The 20643-nt window shown below is 31.9% G+C and overlaps 1 protein-coding gene across 1 annotated transcript in view; it reads left to right on the top strand.

Annotated features, from left to right (window-relative positions):
• The first annotated feature begins 7175 nt into the window (after positions 1 to 7175).
• LOC108726135 (cell growth regulator with RING finger domain protein 1) overlaps positions 7176 to 20643 on the top strand; it is a 43471-nt gene continuing 30003 nt past the window's right edge. The window contains exons 1-2 of the mRNA XM_018453529.1: positions 7176 to 7384; positions 18783 to 18940. Coding sequence (XP_018309031.1) covers positions 7287 to 7384; positions 18783 to 18940 — 256 coding nt within the window. The 5' untranslated portion in view covers positions 7176 to 7286. The remainder of the gene's footprint in view (positions 7385 to 18782; positions 18941 to 20643) is intronic.

Below are 20643 nucleotides of genomic sequence, written 5' to 3'. Positions count from 1 at the left end.
TGTCTCATTAATTATTTTTGATATTTTCTCAATATCATTATTATTTTTAGTACACTAAAAAATAATTTTATAAAAAAAAAGAAAAATGTATGGACAATTTCATATACAGGGTCCGCCAAAAGTCCCGGGCCGGCTGAATATTTCAGAAAATATGCATTTTTGAGAAAAATGTTTCAGACAAAAGTTGTAGGGTTTTAAAAGATCTATTCACTGATCACATCCGCTTGACGTTGGGTGGCGCCACCAAGGTCAGGTCAAGATCAAATTAATTTTTTTAAATGGACCCCCTATTTTTGATGCCAGAATTTAATAGCTGGTGTCAAGAGCTTTCTAAAACGCTATAATAAAGTTATTTTTCATTAAGTACTTTTCGAGTTATAAGACTTGAAAGTTACAGTACCGCCGGTATTAGGCAAGATATCCAATCGATGGCTAAAACCTCTTGAATGTTATTCAGGATCATGTCCTGGGTAACATTCGTCGAGATCAAAATCATTGGAGGTTGTACCTCTTATTTTCATTTTTGCAATAAGAATTCATTTTTACGTAAATTTTCACAAAAATGCATATTTTCTGAAATATTCAGCCGGCCCGGGACTTTTGGCGGACTCTGTATAATAATTATACATGTTTATGAATATTTATGCGTGTTTAGGTATGTTTATACATATTTATACATATTTATACATACACTGAAAAAAATGCATGTAATTTTACATGGAAATTACATGTACATAATTGGAAAATTATCTAAATTACATAAATATAATTGTAAATTTCCAATCATATTTAGGCAATTTTCCAGTCATAAACATGTAATTTCCATGTAAAATTACGTGCATTTTTTTCATTGTATTGATGTATAAAAAATTTTTTACCGGGATGTTACCTATACATTTGCTTTATAATATTTTACATTAATATATCTAATTATTCATATATTTTATTCATATCTTATTTAATAGTTTATTCATATCTTATTTTACAGTTATATATTTCTTAACTTTATTTATCGATTTATTTATTTATTTTTTTAACTTTTTTATTTATATATTTCTTAATTTTATTTTAAAATAAAGGTAAAGGGAGTATTATTTAAAGTATAAAGTATAAAGCAATCATTTCTTCACTTTTTATTTACAAAATTTTACAAATTGCTTTTAATAACAGAAACATTCTTTGCAAATGTTAAATGTTAATGTTAACTCTTAGATTTCCTGTTTTCTGTTGGGTTTTTGTCAGAATAAAATTATTTACGATGTGACATTACTGATATAGAACAATTTGACGCCATAACTTAAATTACAAATAAAATTGACTTATCTGATTTTGTGGAAAACCAATCGATTATTAATTTTTTATTGTTTAACGCATGAAAGATTATACTAAAAATAAATAGAATTGTATTATAATATTAAAAATTTTAATCCACGTTGAGCGTATTAATTACCTATTAAATTAAACGAAATTTGATAAAAATTCTTAAACAAACAAAATTAAAAAATAATATGTTAAGTACGATTCGTTCATTTACAATAAAAATTACGAATGAAAAATAACGTATTCGTAATAATATATTAAATTTATTAGTTTATTTTTTAACTGCTAGCGAATTAAATCTTAAATAAATTATCGCTCCAGATAATTCATCGCGTTTGATTTAGAATTATTTTCTCAAATAAAGTTGTTGAGTGAATTTCATAATTGTAATACGTTTTCACCTCATTTATGGATTATTCATAAGAAAATTTCTCGTGCATACAGAATTAATCATCGCGAGTCTCTTTATTTCGATAAAGCATAAAATTATAAAAAAGAATCGACCTTTTTCATTGTTTCTATGTATGATACATAAATAGCATTTAGATTTGAATAGATAAACATACGTTGAGTTGTATGTGGCTTATTATATGTAGGTATGTGAACAATTGAATAATCGTTTTCCAGTAGAAAAGAACTCAGTTTTAAAAGAGATGTTTTTCTCAAAGCGTCTAACAATAAATATTGGCTGCATTCAGCAGAAAAAGCAGCTTTGCAACTGTTGTAAAATTTTTTAATATGATTATTCTTGTCTTTAGTTCATTATTGGATCTAAATGTATAAATCAAATATATTCAAGAATTTTACAACAGTTGTAAAGCTGCTTTTTCTGCTGAACGCAGCCAATTATAGCGTCGAAATTACCGAACGCACAATGTTTATTGTACAAAAACAATAGAGACGTAGAAAATAGTTGCGAATGTAAACATTCGCGTGTCAGCCGTTATATCAGGGATCAAGTCGGAATGAATTCCAATCGGAGTTATTCAATTATTTCCTAAATTTCTATTGTGTTTCCTAGGGAAAATGGAATGATTCCGATCGAAATCCATTTATGTATTATGGATCGAATACTGATCCATAATACGTATAACTCTGCGGTGAGATTTTAATTGTAACTCTTAATGGCTAGTGTCGGCATCGTTGTGCAGCTTTTTTATTATAAAGATAATAGGTATAAAAGTTGCGCAAAAATAATATAATGATATCGACAGTGTCGTCAAGAATTACAGAATTCCAGGGATTGTTTAATTGAACTTCTTGCATCGTGCGTATCTGTATTATTTTCCTCTTTTTCTCCAACGTGAAGAAGAAAGATGTAAAAAAATTTACTCTTACATAACTATGTATAATTTTACATGCAACTATATATGAACAATTCTTTTACAGTTTCCCAAACTTTTCCTTTTAATTATTTTTGATGTTTTCTCATTATTATTATTATTATTTTTAGTACACTAAAAAATAATTTTACAAACTAAAGAAGGATGTATAAACATGTATGGACATATCTCATACATAATTATATGTATGGTATATGTTTATGAATATTCATACATGTTTATGTATGTTTATACATATTTATATATATTCATGCATAAACAATTTTTTACCGGGCATTTCTATTCTATTTCATTCACTAATTGGTTTCTGTTTAGCGAGAATCCATTGTTAAAGTAACTAAAGTTAACTTGATGATATGAAATAAAGAGAATGATATAAAATACAAAATATTTAAGTATATATGTTATAAGCAATGATGTATGCAATGAAATTTAGGATTTATACAACGGTCAATATCGATATTGCCTGCTTTCAGCAGAAAAAGCAGCTTTGCAAAAAACTGTTGTAAAATTCTTTAATATGATTGGTCTTGACCTTAGTTCCTTATTGGATCTAAATGTATAAACCAATTATATTCAAGAATTTTACAACAGTTGCAAAGCTGCTTTTTCTGCTGAATGCAGCCAATGGCTACGTTTACACCATGCATCTATAGTATAGGCCACGGCTTATACTATAGATGTCCTTGTTTATCCTGTAGGTTAAACAAAGGCACCTATCGTATAGGTCACGGACTGAGCGCACGGTGTAAACATAGCCATCATCCAAGCTTTATTTAAATATTCATTTTTATTTAGGGTTACCAACCGTACTCTTTTAAGAGTACATGTACTCTTTTCAAAGTCGGACAACAGCGTACTCTTACTTTTTACTTATTGTACTCTATTTTGAAAAATGAGACGAAATTTAAAAAATTATTATTTAATATTTACATTTATTATTTTACAAAAAAGTTTTGCTTGGCTTGTACTAAGGCTTTGGCCATTATGTAAAATATAAATATTTATTTACATACTATATAGAGATATATAGAGGTTTTGATAGAGATTTGGTTATATATATTTGTTGAAGAAACTTATAAATAGCAAAATATGTTAAATACATGAATCAATTTTATTTTCTCAATTTTATTAACATTAACATTAAAAAATCTGGAAGTAAAATATAAAGAAACATATTTATTCGTAACTTTATGAAGACTGAATAGACGTTGTCAATAAAAATTCTAAAAATGTCATTTTATTGAATGCCAGCATTTAAAATAAAAAAGTTCGTCATCTTTTTTCCTTTTTTTTTTAGAAATTATACTCTTTTTGCATATCAATGTACTCTTTTCGTGCAACCAAGAGTTGGTAACCCTATTTTTATTGCTTTAAACAAATTCTTCGCATAAAAAAGGACTCCGCACCAACCTTATAGGTTTTGACTTTCGGTGAAATTGTTTAAAAATTTAGTATGTTTTCCTCCTTGCTGTCCTGTACAAACGTCTCAATGAGCATAAAGTGCCTAGGATCCGAGTTATGGAACGCTAAAATATGAAAATGTGTCTATTCGTTCGATAATCGGTAAGATTGTAACGTATTCATGTGTGTGTGAGACCTGGAATCGATTTAGCCAACTAAAGCAAAGCTGACACAAACGTTTTAGATTAGTGCGAAATCCTTTCTGCTAAAGCAGTAAACTTGTGTTCGCGTGGAAAGTCGCGCGTCTCTAGGCAATGGGGGAGGTGGAATGCAGTAGGTGGATGTGGTCTAGAATAGTTTCTGATATTATATATAGCCGAAATAAGACGTTATTTTTTCAAACTTTTTTGTTAATAACTTTTTAACGAAGGACAAGCAACGGCTAAAACCTGTTGGAGGTCACTCAGGGTCATGACCTTGATGACATATGTCAAGATCAAGGGTCATTGGCTACATGCGCTTATTCCGCGACCTATACGATAGGTGTCTGTGTTTAACCTACAAGATAAACAAGGACATCTATAGTATTGTATAGGCCGCGGCCTAAATGCACGGTGTAAACGTAGCCATTGGAGCTTGGTCCCCTAATCGATACTTTTACCAAAAATTTTTTTAGCATGAATTTATATAAATATGTATAAACATATACAATAAACATGTACAAATATTCATAAATATATAATTATGTATGATACATCCATACATGTCCATATATTTTTCTTTTTTTTATAAAATTACTTTTTAGTGTACGAAAAATAATAATATATATATAGTAATGAGAGAACATCAAAAATAATTAAAAGGAAAATTTTCGCATTGTTTACTTTAGAAAAAAATCAAATTTGGAGAAATGTAAAAGAATTGCTCACATATAATTGAATGTAAAATTTTACATAATTAATTATGTATGAGCAAATTTTTTTGCACTTTTCCAAGCTTGATTTTTTTCTAAAATAAACAGTTCAAAAATTGTTCTATTAACTATTTTTGATATTTTCTCAATGATACTATTATATTTTTAGTACACTAAAAATAATTTTACAAAAGAAAGAAAGATGTATGAACATATTTCATGTATATTATAATTATACATGTTTATATGAATATTTATGTGCGTGTTTAGGTATATGTTTAAACATATTTATATATAGTCATGTAAAAAATTTTTTAAGGTATACAATATCATCATAAATTGATGAAAATTTCAAAATTCAGCATGACGCAGCAGTTTTGTCAAAATAAAATTTTTAAATAATATATTTTGTAAAAAATTAGAAAAATGCAGAGTTTGAATATTGTATAATAATTATTTATAGTTTCAAAAAATTTGAAAATATTTCGGTTTTTTTTCCAAAAAATTGGTTTTTTGGAAAAATTGCTGTTTTTGCTATGTAAAAGACATAATAAGTAACTTCTAAATTTCATTACAAAATTAATGCGATCTATGAAATTATGTAGTATTATTTTTATTCAATTTTTTTAGTTATCCTCCTATTTTTATAGTAAAATCTAATCTAACCTTCCTTTAATATTATAAATGGCAAAGCTTAAGTAGACAGATTTTTAACTCTAGTTTGTCACACTCCGGTCTAATGAACTCCTGAAGTGTCTCTTTATAGTTTATTTTTTTTCAAATATTTTGTTACGAATTCAGTTTACATCCAAATTATTTTCTAGACCTACTATTATCATATAAACATGATATTTGGACTCTATATTTTTATTTCTTACATTAATGGTGCAATAATGTATGTTTTATTGAATACATTATGCGACCTCAATCTTTTATACAATTTCAAAATTTCTGTTAACTTATCCCGCTGTATATCCTATACGCAATTATTTTCTTTATGGAAAGAACCGAAAAGCAAACGTAGTAGGTTTTACAAGCACGCGTGAATTTTTCCAAATTGAATTTTTCTACCCTTGGAAAAAAAACCGAAAAGATCCGCGGAAAAATGAGAAAAATTGGCTTTTTTCCGATCCTTTAAAACTATATAATTATTTAAAAAACGCTTGACTCTTTACTTAAAATTTCGCAAAATGTGTAATATTTTGTTGCGATATTTTTACATATTCCATTCATTATATATTTATTGCAATTATTTTAGAAAACAGGCATATTTATGAATTAACTTGATTCTTCTTTATACCTAAAAATGAACTCAGAATTATCGATGACATACAACGGTATTCTTTTTGATTTTTTTTTAACTTTCTGTGCTATCTGGAAAGATACAATCGATCTCGTTCTCTCTCTATTGTAGGGTATCAATAGTCCGTTCTTATTTTAAGACCAGCTTAAGTAACGTTTTAAAATACTAATACAACCGTTTGATTGACTTATGACATCTTAAGACTGTACTTAAGACAGTTTCAAATATAAAAATCGACTACGAATACCGGCCTACGTAGTGAAGGAATTTTGTTCTCGTCGTGCGACACAGTCGCGCCCTCGCGGCCGCAGCGCGCAGTAGCGAACGGCGCGAATATAGGCGCGCATGAGCGTGTATAAGTGGCGCACGTCGCACCGGTCGCGCAGTCAGTCTCGTCTGATCCATCGGGTGGTTTATCCGCGTCGTTCGTACCGTCGGGTTTTCGCGGCGCGCATATAATCTACCCGTCTTCCCACGTCGGACTGCAATCCCATCCCACGACATCCCGCATCGCGTTACTCTCCGGCTCCCGTTTTTTCACGACACGGTCGCGCGACGGCGCGGCTATGACAGAGAACACAACACGTCGGCCGGCGGCGTCTCGTCTGCCGCGGTAATCGTAACGTAAAAGCCCACCGTGGGTCGTGTAACCGCTGCACGGCGTCGCGCACGAAGCCACGGGACGTCGATGAAGGTGGTGTCGACGACGGCGCGCTCGAAGTCAAGCGCGCCTCGAATCGTCGAGCCGGAGAACGCGACGGAGGAGGCGACAAGAAGACAGACGAAATACGAATTTCGGTTGACAGCTGACAGTCGAGCAGCGTGAAGAGAGAGAGAGAAAGAGTGAGGAGAGACAGAGAGCCTCCTCGTCCTCGTCGTCGCCGTCGTCGTCGTCGTGGTGCCGCGTGTGCGTGTGTGCGTGCATGTGTGCGGGTACGGGCGGCGGATCACCCGGTGCAGCTGAGGAGGACGCGACGGCGACGGATCGCGGACGTGCGACACGATGACGGCGATCCTGGTGTCCGTGGCGGAGCTGTCCAACATATTCTCGGTACTCGCCGTGCTGATATGCTTCTGCGGGGTCTTCCTCTTTATCATGAGGTACGTAAAGCCGCGTTTTACGACCCGTGTCATTTCCCTCTTTCTTTCCACCTATCTCTCCGTCCGTCTCTCTCGCCGCTTTGTCGGCTATCCTCTTCTGCGCGCATACGCGTCATTCCCGAACAGCGTATGTATGTGCAATGCGTACGTAGATGCAGCTAGAGATAACAGTGACGAATCGCGAATGTGGTTCGCGTCGGGTCGAGGAAGCCAGTCTTTAGAGTAATTGTCCCTATTACCGTATCTGTTCCTATTAATGTTGCCTTGTAATTGTATCCTTTGTATTTAAAGCCTATTCTACTATGTGTTTTTTGTTTCCTGTTGTTTTTTTTGCTAATTTTTACATCTTGTTTTTTGCTTCTTATCTGATTTTTTTTGTTTTCTGAGATAAAAGTTAACTCAGAAGAACTTCAGAAGAAACAGCAAGAAATACAATTGTTGTTAAAATGGTTGTAAAGGGAGGAAAAAAGCAAGAGGTAAAAAGCAAGAAATAGGAAACAAAGAGCATGTTGTAGAATAAGCTCAAATAAGCCATAAAGAAAACCATCACAAATAATTAAAGAAAATGTTTTTTATATAAAACATTTTGCATATTTTTTAAGTTAAAAATTACGACTTTGTGTGTATTTTTTAACTTAATAAAAATATTCATAATAAAAAGTATTTTTTTTTATCAAGTTAAATTCTTAATGTTTATGATACGAAAGATAATGTTCTATTTTTTGAGGTATAGTAAATATTTTTCGTGAGATAAGTAATTTATGTGATTCCAGTAATACCGTAAGATTTTAAGATTACTTGTCTGGTGTGCCCTCCAAGGGGCGATGACCCTATTAATGTGTCCTCAATTTATGCCTATCCGCGTTTGACTCATTTTAACATATAGTTACTAAAACAGATAGTAGACATAAGCTAATCGTTTAAGTCAATATTGCTTAAATCATTATTTTAATTATACTTACAATTTTAATGTACACACAATGCTTTCAGCTCCAATATAAAGCAAAATGTTTTTTTTATCAAGAAGAAATTATAAAACATTAATATTTTTTAGATTAAAAAGATATAAGAAAAGAAATTGAAAAACCTAATATTGATTTTAAGCAGATAAAATTAAAGCTAAAGTATGTAATAATTAATGAGCAAGTTGGCTTAAAGGAACCTTTTCTGCGATGACATGACGTGTAGCTTGAGGTCAGTGTGAATTAATTCTCCTTATTTAAAACGAAATCAATGGGCAATGTGCCAGATACGAAGTGCTTTTTTAAAAAAACAAGTATTAAATTACAATATCTTTTTAATTATTTGCTTCTGCCTTAAAATAGATCTTTGGGAGATCAATACGAATGTCGGTACGAATGATTAATAATCTGCAGGTTCCAGGTTCAATTCTGGCTCTCACATGTATCTACATTGAAAGAAAAGTGTTTGGTATTTGTGATTATAATTGTATGATAAAATAACTATTTTAGGAGCTTTATTTTTACGAATTTGAATTTATGAATTTGCTATTATGAATTTGAATGGGAAAATATTAAAATTTTAAATATAGAAAGATAATTGAGTAAAAAAACTCATCTCTGAAATGCTAAATATTCAGTTGCAAAACCAATAGTTTAAATTTAGAATCGGATACGGAGTTTCTGCACCATTTATATGTGAGCATTTTAAAGAAATTGAAATAGTGGCATATGTGCTCGCCTATAACTTTTGACTGTTTTTTTTTAAAGATTGACATTATATCAGTTTGACTTATAAATTATTTATTGTTCTGTTCTGACTTAGCGCTTTGAATAATTTTGACGGTCATTACATATCTGACTTCCATATGAACAGTATCTTTATTATATATCTTTATATTTCTACTTATTGTATTGAATCGTATTGTGCTTTGAATCTGCGAAGGCGGAGGGTGAGTAAAAAGCGAGAAACTACATAAAATCAATATAACTAATATTGTTGTTCATTATTGTACCCTTCAGTTAATCGCTTGATTAAACAACGAAGAGCTTTCATGGCATTTCTCAACTAGGAAGTAGGAGTATGCTCATTCTCGGTCGAACGCAGAGACCATATCCAACATTGCGGATTGGAATATTGTATGAAAATTATATGGCATTGCTGAAGATGTGTGGATTTGAAGTAAACCGAAACGTCCAAGACTTTTGTAACACGTAATGTAAAAAGTATTGAGAATATATTATATGTATTGCGCTCCAAGTACTGCGCTGTGAATGCTCTCATTGCCCGTTTATTAATATTTTATTATTATTATTTGTTCGAAAGAAAATAGGGCTACGAGTCAAAGGTTAATCATTGTGAGTTAAATTATTAATATAAACATATCATAATAATAAAAAACACTTTAATGTTGCTATAAACTCTCTGCTATGAACAATGAGTGACAAATTAAAGACAAATAAAGAACAAAGAACAGACGTTTCGATGCAACTGAGATAATATTGTCTAATGATGACACGATTTTTCACTGTTGTCGCATTGCTTATCTATTAAGATCCACATATAAGAAATTATAATCATGCATTTATCATGCATTTATCATGCGGAGGAACATTATGTTACCGTTTTTCATTACACCATGCTTCAATTATGTCATCTGAATTGTTAATATGAGATCGTAGTATAATTTAATTTTATTTCAACATTGATAAGGATCCGATAGGGATCGAAACATCTGTTGTCTGTTCTTTATTTGTCTTTAATTTGTCACTCATTGTTTATAGCAGACATTAAAGTGTTTTTTATTATTATGATATGTTTATACTAATAATTTAACTCACAATTAACCTTTGGCTCGTAGCCCTTTCGAATTTTTAAATTTGTTGAGCCTTATTATTATTATATATTGTATTATTATTTGTTTTTCGAGAGCCCTATCACTATCAAATATATATTGTTTGTTTCATTTTTATGGTTATTACTGCTATAATGTTAGTAATAATGACCATATATATAGGTCTTTCAGACATGAAAAAATTATATTATAATTATAAATTATAATAAGTGTGTAATAAAATATCAAGACATAAATAAAATAAATCAATGTTATATAAATTGTGAATTAAAAAGAAAAAGAATTTAAGGATTAAAGAGCCATTAAGAGGAATTGATAAAAAGAATAAGAGTACGAAAACAAATGTATTATACATAATAACTTGAAAAGAGACAAGTTGAAAGCACTTCAATTCTTGTTACTCAACGAGACACTGCAAAATAAATTTAAAGTTTGTTTGTGTCGCATTAAAAACTCCATTAAAAACGAGCGCGTTGGAGTGAGTAGGAGCTATGGTGGGAGCATATTGAAGCACGTTGGAGCATGCAACACGAACAAACCTTTCCAAGTGATGTCATATGGGAGCTTGTTGGACGAGATACCTCGAGGCTTGAGGTTGCATCAATCGAAACGTCACACTGGTCTCGGAGACGAGGGAGACGGGGGACGCTTTCAGAGGTTAACGCTCTTGTGTTTATCGTCTTGATAGAGACCCTATAAGAGTTTAACTACGAACGGTTTTGTCAAAATCCTACAAGAAAAAAAGCACTGCATACAAGATGATAATTAAGTACTCATGATGTCCAGCGGTCCTTGAATATCCTTGGATCCTGGAATTATATTGGAATTTTATATATATTCTGAAAAATTCCTGGAAAACCTGAAATTTTAGAGTTTGCCTGGAATTTATTATTCTTTCATTCTAATCAGAGCGTGAAAAAAGAAAAAATAATAAGTAGAAAAGTTGTGTTTCGGTATAAGTCCTCCCTTAAAGATGCAATAAGTTACCAATAGAAAATGAGAAACTTGAATTTAATGTTTAAAATAGAACATAGTAGAAAAATTCTTTGTGTTGATGGAATAATGTTGTTCCAAATTTGTTAGCGTTTTAATTCATTTAGAATCCTAATTTAAATACAAAGTATATAATATTATTCAAATCGATGGGATAAATCCTGGATAAACCAGGATTTTTACCTAGAATGTCCTGGAACTATCCTTAAATTGACGAGTCAGATTTTGCTGGACACCATGGACTACTCTAAAAGAATTGAAGGATTCTTTACATAAATTCAAGACGAAAACTTTATATAACCATATGTTTATAATTTATAATTATTAGTTAATAGTTATTGCTTGTCAACTTACTTTCCGTTTCATGGTATTAAAATTTAAGTAGCTTCTCTCACTGATATCGTCATTCATATTATTACGTTTATTTACTTTGAACTAACAATATAAGGTCACTAGGAACAGCGATCTTCATCTCGCTATAATATTGTTTACATTGTTTTTATGGCAATAAACGTATTCTTGGAGGAAGACACGTCAATTTAATTTCCGAGACGACTAGTTCAGATATAGAAAACAATCTAAGATCATATAAAGTTTTCGTCTTGATTTAATGTGAGGAATCATCCTTTAAAATCATTCAGAGTACTTAACTACCACCCTGTATATACTATTCACTTTATAATGTTTCCACTCTGTACTGTCTCACTCTACTAACTTTAATTAAGAGTTGGAATGAGTTAATGTATACACAGGGGCACAGTATGTATACCTTTCTCTTTCGTAGGAGTTTAACAAAATTACTTGTAGCCAGACTCTGTTAAGTATCTTTAATTCTGGTGAAATTTACGGTTAATGTTTATTTTTCTGATGTAGACTAACTTTAATCTCTGTCTAATTTACTCTTTATCTTTTTCTTATTTTTAAAACCGGAAAGAGATAAAAAATAAGTTGGAAGGTTCTGTAAAAACTCTGTGATTTAAAACGAGATTAAAGTTGATCTATATAGGTAAAAACAGGTATCAGGCCGCGGTTTTTCACAACATGCTAAGCCAGAAATACATAGAAAAACGTAAGACAATAAGACGTAAGCGAATCGGCCAATCACAATAGAGACGTGAAATTATTGCCCTACGTTCTTTATTGTGATTGGCCAATTCACTTACCACTTACGTCTTACTGCTTTTTTCTATGTGTTTCTGGTTTTACAATTCGAGAAGTCTTGGAGATAATTCCACGACAATTCGTGACACGACACATTTCGCGGTTTGAAGGAATATGAATTCTTTTTGAAACGCAACCTTGAGTCTCGTCCCTCGCTCCTTGACATTAAGAAAAATGTTTATAGGTTTTGCTAATAAGAAGTACAAATAAAGTGTATTCGTACTGATTAGAATTCTATTTATATTATCATTGAATTTCTAATTATCCTACTTTGAATATTTGATAAATTTAACTGTATGATTTATAGTTTTCTATCGAATTTATTCAGATTTCTAATTTATGCAACTATATTTTTTTCACCTTGGAATAAAAAAAGATTGCGAGCGTATCGCAACGTATTTCATATATTTATATATTGCATTATTATACAGTATATATTCTTAGTACATCAAGAGAGAATATTGAGGTCACTTTATGCTAAATTTTGATAAAATCGCGATTTAAAAAAAAAGAAAAACATATTTTTGAAAAAAATTATTTTTTGTTGATTTTATTTGAGATTTCGTATACATAAATGAAAAAGATTATAAAAGATAGACATAATAAAGAAAGACATAATAAAAAGACTCTGTATAAAAACGCTGTGATTTAAAACGAGTTTTTTCGCAGGCTGTGCTGTTAGATAATATTCAACGGACCTCCCGTAACGGCCGCCTGACAATCGCCTTGGGATAGCTCCGGAAGCGATAAATGACGTCACATAGCTGTGTCTTGGATCGTTATCGGTGATCGATGAAAAGATACGAGATTCGATACGAATTGGAACGCAAGACACTGACCGTGACGTTATTAATTGCACACAGGACGGTCGAAATCCGATCGGGAAAACCCATGAAACGTGAAAGATTAGGGGCCATCTCGACCAACTCCGAGTCCACTGGAATTGGCCAATTGCATCTATCGTTAAGTGAAATGACAAATGCAATTGGTCAATCGACTAACCGTCGCGACGATTAAAGTTATTAACCGACGCGGTTAGTAACTAACTAACTAGTAACTAATTAGTAATTAACTAGTAACTAATTATAGTTACAATTGTAACTAACCAATTAGTAACTAACTAGTAATTAACTAACCGACGCGTCGATTAAAGTTAATCGGAGTAGTCCCAGGGAGTGCGAAAACATGTTCGATGTTTGAAGAGACGCGGTAGTGTCTCACTTCAAGTATATTTTTCAAGTGTTAGGTACATTTTTCATGAGTACATTCTAAAAAATGCCGGTGTGATTGAATGCTATATAGGTGTTTTTCAGCAAGAGACACAGGTGACACAATGAATCATTACATTCCAAAGCTTAATCTACAATGTGCTGTTTATCTCCTGCTCTTTACTACTTTTTACTTCTTGCCTTTTTATCTCTTATCCAGTTTTTTCGTTTTCTGTCACCCGAGATAAAAGTTGACAAACTTCGAAACAGACAAAGAATATGTTAAAAGAAACGCGATTGTCGATAAAACGGTCGCAAAGAAAGAAAAAGGCATAAAGGAAAGAGCAAAAAACAGGACGCAAAGAATACAGAAAAGTTTCTTTAAATTAAACGAATTTATTGGAATAGTCCAATTAAATGGATGTTTAAATTAAGAATGTGATTATTTGTGCATTAAAATTAAATTTTTTAATTATACAAAATATGTTTCATTTAAAATTAAATTTGTTTCAATGAAACAAATGTAAATAGAACTCTTGAGTCCAAACGAATCTTTTCCTTTGTGAACACATTGTAGGATTTATTGTTTGCCAACGTTAAACAAAGATAAAATGATCTTTATGTCACACTATGTTTCTTACTGAAAGTAAGTACCATGTTATTTCCTGTTCCTATTGCCTGTGGTTTTTAATTAGATATTATATAGTTATATTAATTAAGCTTTAGTTATACTTTATTAAATACCAAAAATAATAATTAATATTCAAAATGATTATATTTATCTTTGATAGAAGCTTCAAGGCGCTGCTCGAAATTACTTAGGTATATGTCTTACTTAGGTATATGAGCAGGGTTGGAAAAAACCCGGGCTTTTTTAAAAAAACTCACCCCCCCACTGGGTTTTATGGAGGTTTTATTGGGTTTTATTGAGGTTTTTTTGGTAAAATTGATTATTTGATATTTTTTTTCACGTAATATTTAGTTTACGTTGTATTTATCATTATTCACTACCTTATTATCACTACCTTAATACTTTTATTAGATGCAGATAGTGGGATCATATTGTATAAAAAAAATTATACAATTTCGTTTAAAAAAATGGAGATGACCTATATATCTTTTTAGTGCCTCCATTTAGAAGAAAGACAACATGACCAAAATACGTCCACCTTGAAACCATTCCACTTTCATCTGAAACATTTTTTCCTATCTCCAAAACTGTGGGTGTTATTCGGGTGGCCGGTTTTAAATGACTGTATATATCTTAAAATTGGTATATGTTAAAATTATATCACTTCAGTTATAGTTTACGTTGTATACATATATTCATTAAATATTTATAAATACGTCCCTTTTATATGTGTTAAAAAAATTTATTTTTTTACAATTCTAATAAAATCCAAAAAAACCCACAAATTGCGAGTTTTTTTAAGTGAATAAAACTCAAAAAAAAACCCCCTGGGTTTTTTTAGGGTGGGTAAAATAATGCCAATTCTGTATATGAGCGGTTGATCCTCGCGGAAAATACGACGCAAAACTGCATTAACAATAACTCCTCTTTCACCTCGGATGCCAAGTTTTTTATCGAAACGACGAATGTACTGATGGTGTAATGAAATTACGTGTATTACAGGAACGTGTGTCTTATTTCGCGCGAAACGAAGTTCCAGGATGTGTTTGTAAATCTCGAAATTTCTCAAAAGACAAGGCAGGAGAAGAGAAGAGAAACTCAATCTTCTGTTTCTACCAATATAGATTAATTTTAATTTCGGTTTAACTTACTTGTTGTCTCTTTCTACATACAAAAAATACATAGATACTGTACGCAAATAAATAATTACTTGCTTCAACACTGAGAATGAATATATAAATTTTAATAAATATTTATTTGAATAGTGCCAACTAAACATTTATTTGCAGTAAATAAATATTTACTCAATAAAAAGAAATGATGGTTAAATCAAATTAATGGTTCTTGTATCAAATAAATCTATCTTCGTATTTAGTAAATTAATGTTTAATTTGCACTATTCAAACAAATGAGATTTAATAAAATGATTTATTAAAATTTAGTTTTTTACATTTTTTAAATAAAGTATTTCGTTCGTATATTTATAAATCTGTCACAAGTTCATTACAAGCATTAAATGCATTCAAAATATATTCTGAAGCCTAGTAAGTTCAGTACTTCAATTAAGGTTATTAAATTAAAACAAATTCGATTTGCTTATTATATAAAGTCATTTCTTCGATCAACCTTATAATATACATGCTTCAAAAGAAAATAAATTCTTTTGAGTAAAGAAGATTGATCCTCCCTTCTCCTCTCTCCTATCTCATCTTTCGAGAAATTTCGAGGTTTACAAACACAGTCTGGAATTCCATTTCGCGCGGAATAAGACACAGGTTTTTATAATACATGTAACTTCATTACACCAGTATCATAATAATCAGTACATAATAATGAGTAATTTTTCTAAAATTTGTAATAAATATATAAGATTATTAATAAGTATATAAAAAGTATTCATAGTTAAAGATTACTTAAAAGAAAGAAAATAAATTGAGTAATCACTTTTCTTAGCAACAGAATGATCTTTTTCTGGGTGTACTTTTAAATATTAGGAAAAGATAAAGAGCAGATTAAACCGAGATTAAAGTTAATCTACACATTGATGGACACGAATGTGTATTTTATTTCTCTCTCTCTCTCTTTTCTTTTTTTTACGGACACGGCCGAGACGTTTCGAGAGTCGACAATTTAGTTGAAGTCAACAGTCGCGAGTTCCGCGCTTCCGGATGACGACGACGACGACGACGAGAGACGACATCGGCACAACGAGCGATAAGTATCTCTGATTTTCTCGAGTGACGCAGCCACTTTCGTGCTCGAGGTCTCGAAAGTAGGAACGAAAGAGTCTCGAAAGCTGAGTCGCACTGTTTGTAAATCGTGAAACTCGTCGCAATCGCGAGCAGTAAATTCCCTCATCGACATCGTTATCATCGGCCTCGTCGTCATCTCGCGCTCTCCTTCCTCCTTCCCGACTTTCGCGAATCATCGCGATTATTACAATTCTCGTTGAATCGGGATGAGGTTCTTTTGCGAACCATGCGCTTATTTCGTATCCGATAAACGCGTTTCACGTTTATTCTCACATTTCGCTGTTCGGCTGAATTTTACGAATCTTGCCTTGAATTGCGAATCTTCGAAACTCATAATTCAAGGTGTCAAATGTTTCACCAGAATGTTTCCTTTGGTATCGCGAGGCCGTCAGTAATTTTTCATCTAATAAAAAGGGGAAATTACCAGTCGTCAAGCAGGATACTTTACATATAGTTAATTAACGCTAAATTAATGCAATTCTTTTATGAAAGCTGTTTCGGCGAAATGCTCGCTCGCGATCATTCGCGTCATGGTAGATTTGCAAAATTGTAAGGGAAATCGATGCAAAATTACAATTTTAACACATCGGTTTTGACGTTGATGTAAATTTTATTTATATGGAATACGAATGATTTGAAAAGAATCACAGTGGGAAGAATTATTAATGAACGAAATTTAACCTTCGGCATGCAAAGCCGAAAATACCCATTTCTTATTTTTAGCTCTTCTCTATGTATAGATAATTTTTTGGTCATTATGTCATATCACCTTTTTTTCTAGTTTTAAGAATTAGAGGAAGATGAAGCGTAAGTGGAACCAAGTCTGAGACAATGGCTGCGTTCAGCAGAAAAAATTAATCAGCGCTTAACGATTCTTTAATATAATAGATTCTTGTCTTTAGTGTTTTTGCTAATCTAAATATAGAAATCTATAAATATAGAAACCAATTATTAAAGAATCACTAAGCGCTAACTGATTAGTTTTTTTCTGCTGAACGCAGCCACTGTTGAAAAGCAATAGAACAAGAAATAACAGATTTCAATCTAAAATTTTGCTGGATTTAGATCTGAGAATAATTTTGTTAGAAGTTAAAAATAATGAATCATGCAACAAAAAATGTTTTTATTCTAGCAACCAGTTTGAATTTTATTAAATGACCAGTTTCTGCAATCGATGATGAATTAAACGATTGGTGGAAACGTGTATGAAGTGCCTCATAACTCCGAATGCCGAATCGCGGACTCGATAAGATTTTGTCCTAATCCTACAACCGTCTGTGATCCACTTCGCCGGATTACTTTTGTCATAATAGAGCTCCTTTGGGTCTCAAGGCCGCAAGGTTATTGACAGCCTGGTTCGGATTCGATTTCGAACCCGACTCGGCAACAGTTAGTCGCCTGCATGTTAATCGCCATCGTTTAACTGTGAATGATCGTTTTAATTTTTTATTCCGTGTCAGTTCTTTGCGTTTCGTCGTCGTCGTCGTCGTCACGGTTCTGCAGTATGAAATTAAACGTTGACCGCTACAATGGTTAATCATCGCGCATCCGATTCTGCTGATTGCCTTATTAATTCTAAAATTAGCGGTACTCGGCCCGGCAACTTTCGATGAAACCGCTTTCATGCATATCTGACTTCTTTTCACCATTCCTCGACTGACCTATATTGTTAGAGGCTAACGGTCTTGGATTCTATTCGCGAAGAGATTCTATTTGAGTTTTTCTGCTAGCTCTTCCTTTTTGGCACTTTTAATCAGAAGTAAGAATTATTTTTCGTTGCGATTATCAGAATGAGCAATAATTTATGTAATAATAATTTTGTTTTATTAACTACATATAATGTAGTTCGGCGATTAAAATAAACCAGGGTATTTATTGTTACCTGAAAAAATAAGAAAAATTTGGAAAACTTGGAATTGATTTTTTAAAAATGATAAAAGCAAAACGCTTAACGTTCTTAGAACATTCCATCATTCTTGAATTTATAAATACCTGCCGCCAAATATGATTTCTTAATTAGGAACGACGATAAGGTTAAATTAATTAATAAGTCGCATATGTCCCGGCTGATTTATCGAAGATTCTAAAAATAATGAAAAGAAAAACATCTCATGACATTTCGTCATTCTTGGATTTATAAATATAATTAGCATTCAAGCGTGTAACGATTTCTTGGATTGAAACAACAAACAGCTTAAATTGATCGTAAAATTGCCCATAATTATTCTAGCGTAATTATACGAAGATTCGACGATACACATCGTTAATATCCGGCTCGCCGGTCATCGATGAATTGATCGCAGCTGTCTGAAAGGCGTATATTTCTGTCTGATCGCAGGAACATGATGGTACTACGTGTCCACGGTGACGATTTGATGTTCGGCGGCGGCGGCGGCGTGATAACGCATTCGCCGCGCATACCGCAAATGGAGATGATGAAGGTCCACATTCCCTTCACCTTCAAGCTTCATGAGAGCTTCAAGAGCACGTACGCCGGTAAGTCCTCCGTTTTACGCCTCTTTACACGTCATTCGGGGTCTGATCCTCCATGTCCTCGCGCAGTATGAGCCACGGCTGGGTCAACCGCAGCCGAGGCTCTCATGATTTATAACTGTTTGCTTAGCGCGGCGTGTCGCAAGACTCCGCGCCTCTTGTAACAGATTTCTTATATGTTGTTTTCTTAATGTTACGACTCACGTTCCGTGAAAACCTGGAGACGTGTAGGAAGAGCGACGTTATAGGTGAAAAAAATATGACAGGAAACAAGAAACTCGATTTTCACTTTGCTCTCTTCCATATTTTTGTGTGTCTCTTTCTAGTAAGCAATCAAAGAAAATTTAACACAGGCTTGATACAAAATTGGAAATCAGGAAAATGTCAGGAAATCGGGGAACTGCAAAATTTTCTGGAAAATTAAAATTCTTGGCTTCAAAGAAGTTTAATATATGCATACATCTATACTGTCAGATTTATATTGTGTCAAATTACATTCAAGTTGAGTTATTTTTAATCATTTCTATATATTCGAACTCAAGGAAATATATGAAATTTGAGAGAGAGAAACTCAAAGGAGGATGTTAAAAAGAGGTCGATTTTTGCCCATAAAGGTGTAAGTAAAAGGAATAGCGTTTTTTATAGATTTTGATCTGAATATGATAATGTCAATAAAAAGTTCGGGATCGATATTTTTCAAAGTGTTCCCCAAATGCCACGAACTTTTTAATAATTTTATCATATTCAGGAAGTCAAAATCTACAAAAAAAAGACACTATTTCTTTTACTTATATTCTTTTGGGCAAAAGTCGGTTCTTTTTTAATATCCTCCAAAAAAGGGCAGATTTTTGCCTTGAAAAAGATGTAAGTAAAATAAATAGTGTTTTTTTTTTGTAGATTTTGATCTTCTGAATATGATAAAATTATTAAAAAGGTTGTGGCATGGTGGAGAACACCTTGAAAAGTAAATAAGAATATTGAAATTTCTTTAAATATATCATGTTCACGCTCAATTTTCAAAGTGTTCCCCATCGAACCCGAACTTTTTATTGACACTATCGTATTCAGGAGGTCAAAATCTATAAAAAACGCTATTCCTTTTATTTACACCTTTTTGGACAAAAATCGGCCTCTTTTTAATATCCTTCTTTACAGACGTTTCGATCTTTATTATTGGTTCGTCTTCAATGTAGGTTTGAAAAATTTAATCATGCAATTAGAACATGTAACAGTCGCTTAATATTTCGTCAATAGTTAAAATATAAAAGTCTGTCGTATTTAATTGAATACTCAAACAATTAAATTATCTGCAATATACAATACATAAAAAAATATAATAAAAACCTTAAAATACTAATAATAAAATCATTAAAGAACTGGATAAACTTACATTACATATTGACGATGGTCAGATAATTTAGAACGTGCGTTCAGTAAGACGTTTCAAGAGTGTGTGAGAGGTCAAAACGAAATTATCGTTACTAAGTGGGGAAAATAATACAATAAATAAAATGGATAAAATGTAAATAAATTACAATAACTAAATATAACTATAAAACTTGGAAAAATATATGGTATTCTTACGCACCAACAACCTGTGCGGATTCACATTGACTTTCTACCTTCCTATGATTTATTCTTTGGAGTCTTCAATTAAGATCGATATTTATCAAATTTAGTTTATTATTTTCTAAGTGCATACGTTA

Source organism: Mycetomoellerius zeteki, unplaced genomic scaffold, assembly GCF_001594055.1.
Source record: "Mycetomoellerius zeteki isolate Tzet28-1 unplaced genomic scaffold, Tzet1.0 scaffold110, whole genome shotgun sequence".
Lineage (NCBI taxonomy): Eukaryota > Metazoa > Arthropoda > Insecta > Hymenoptera > Formicidae > Mycetomoellerius > Mycetomoellerius zeteki.
The sequence above is the reverse complement of the archived record's forward strand: the minus strand, read 5'-3'. Positions and strand labels throughout refer to the sequence as shown.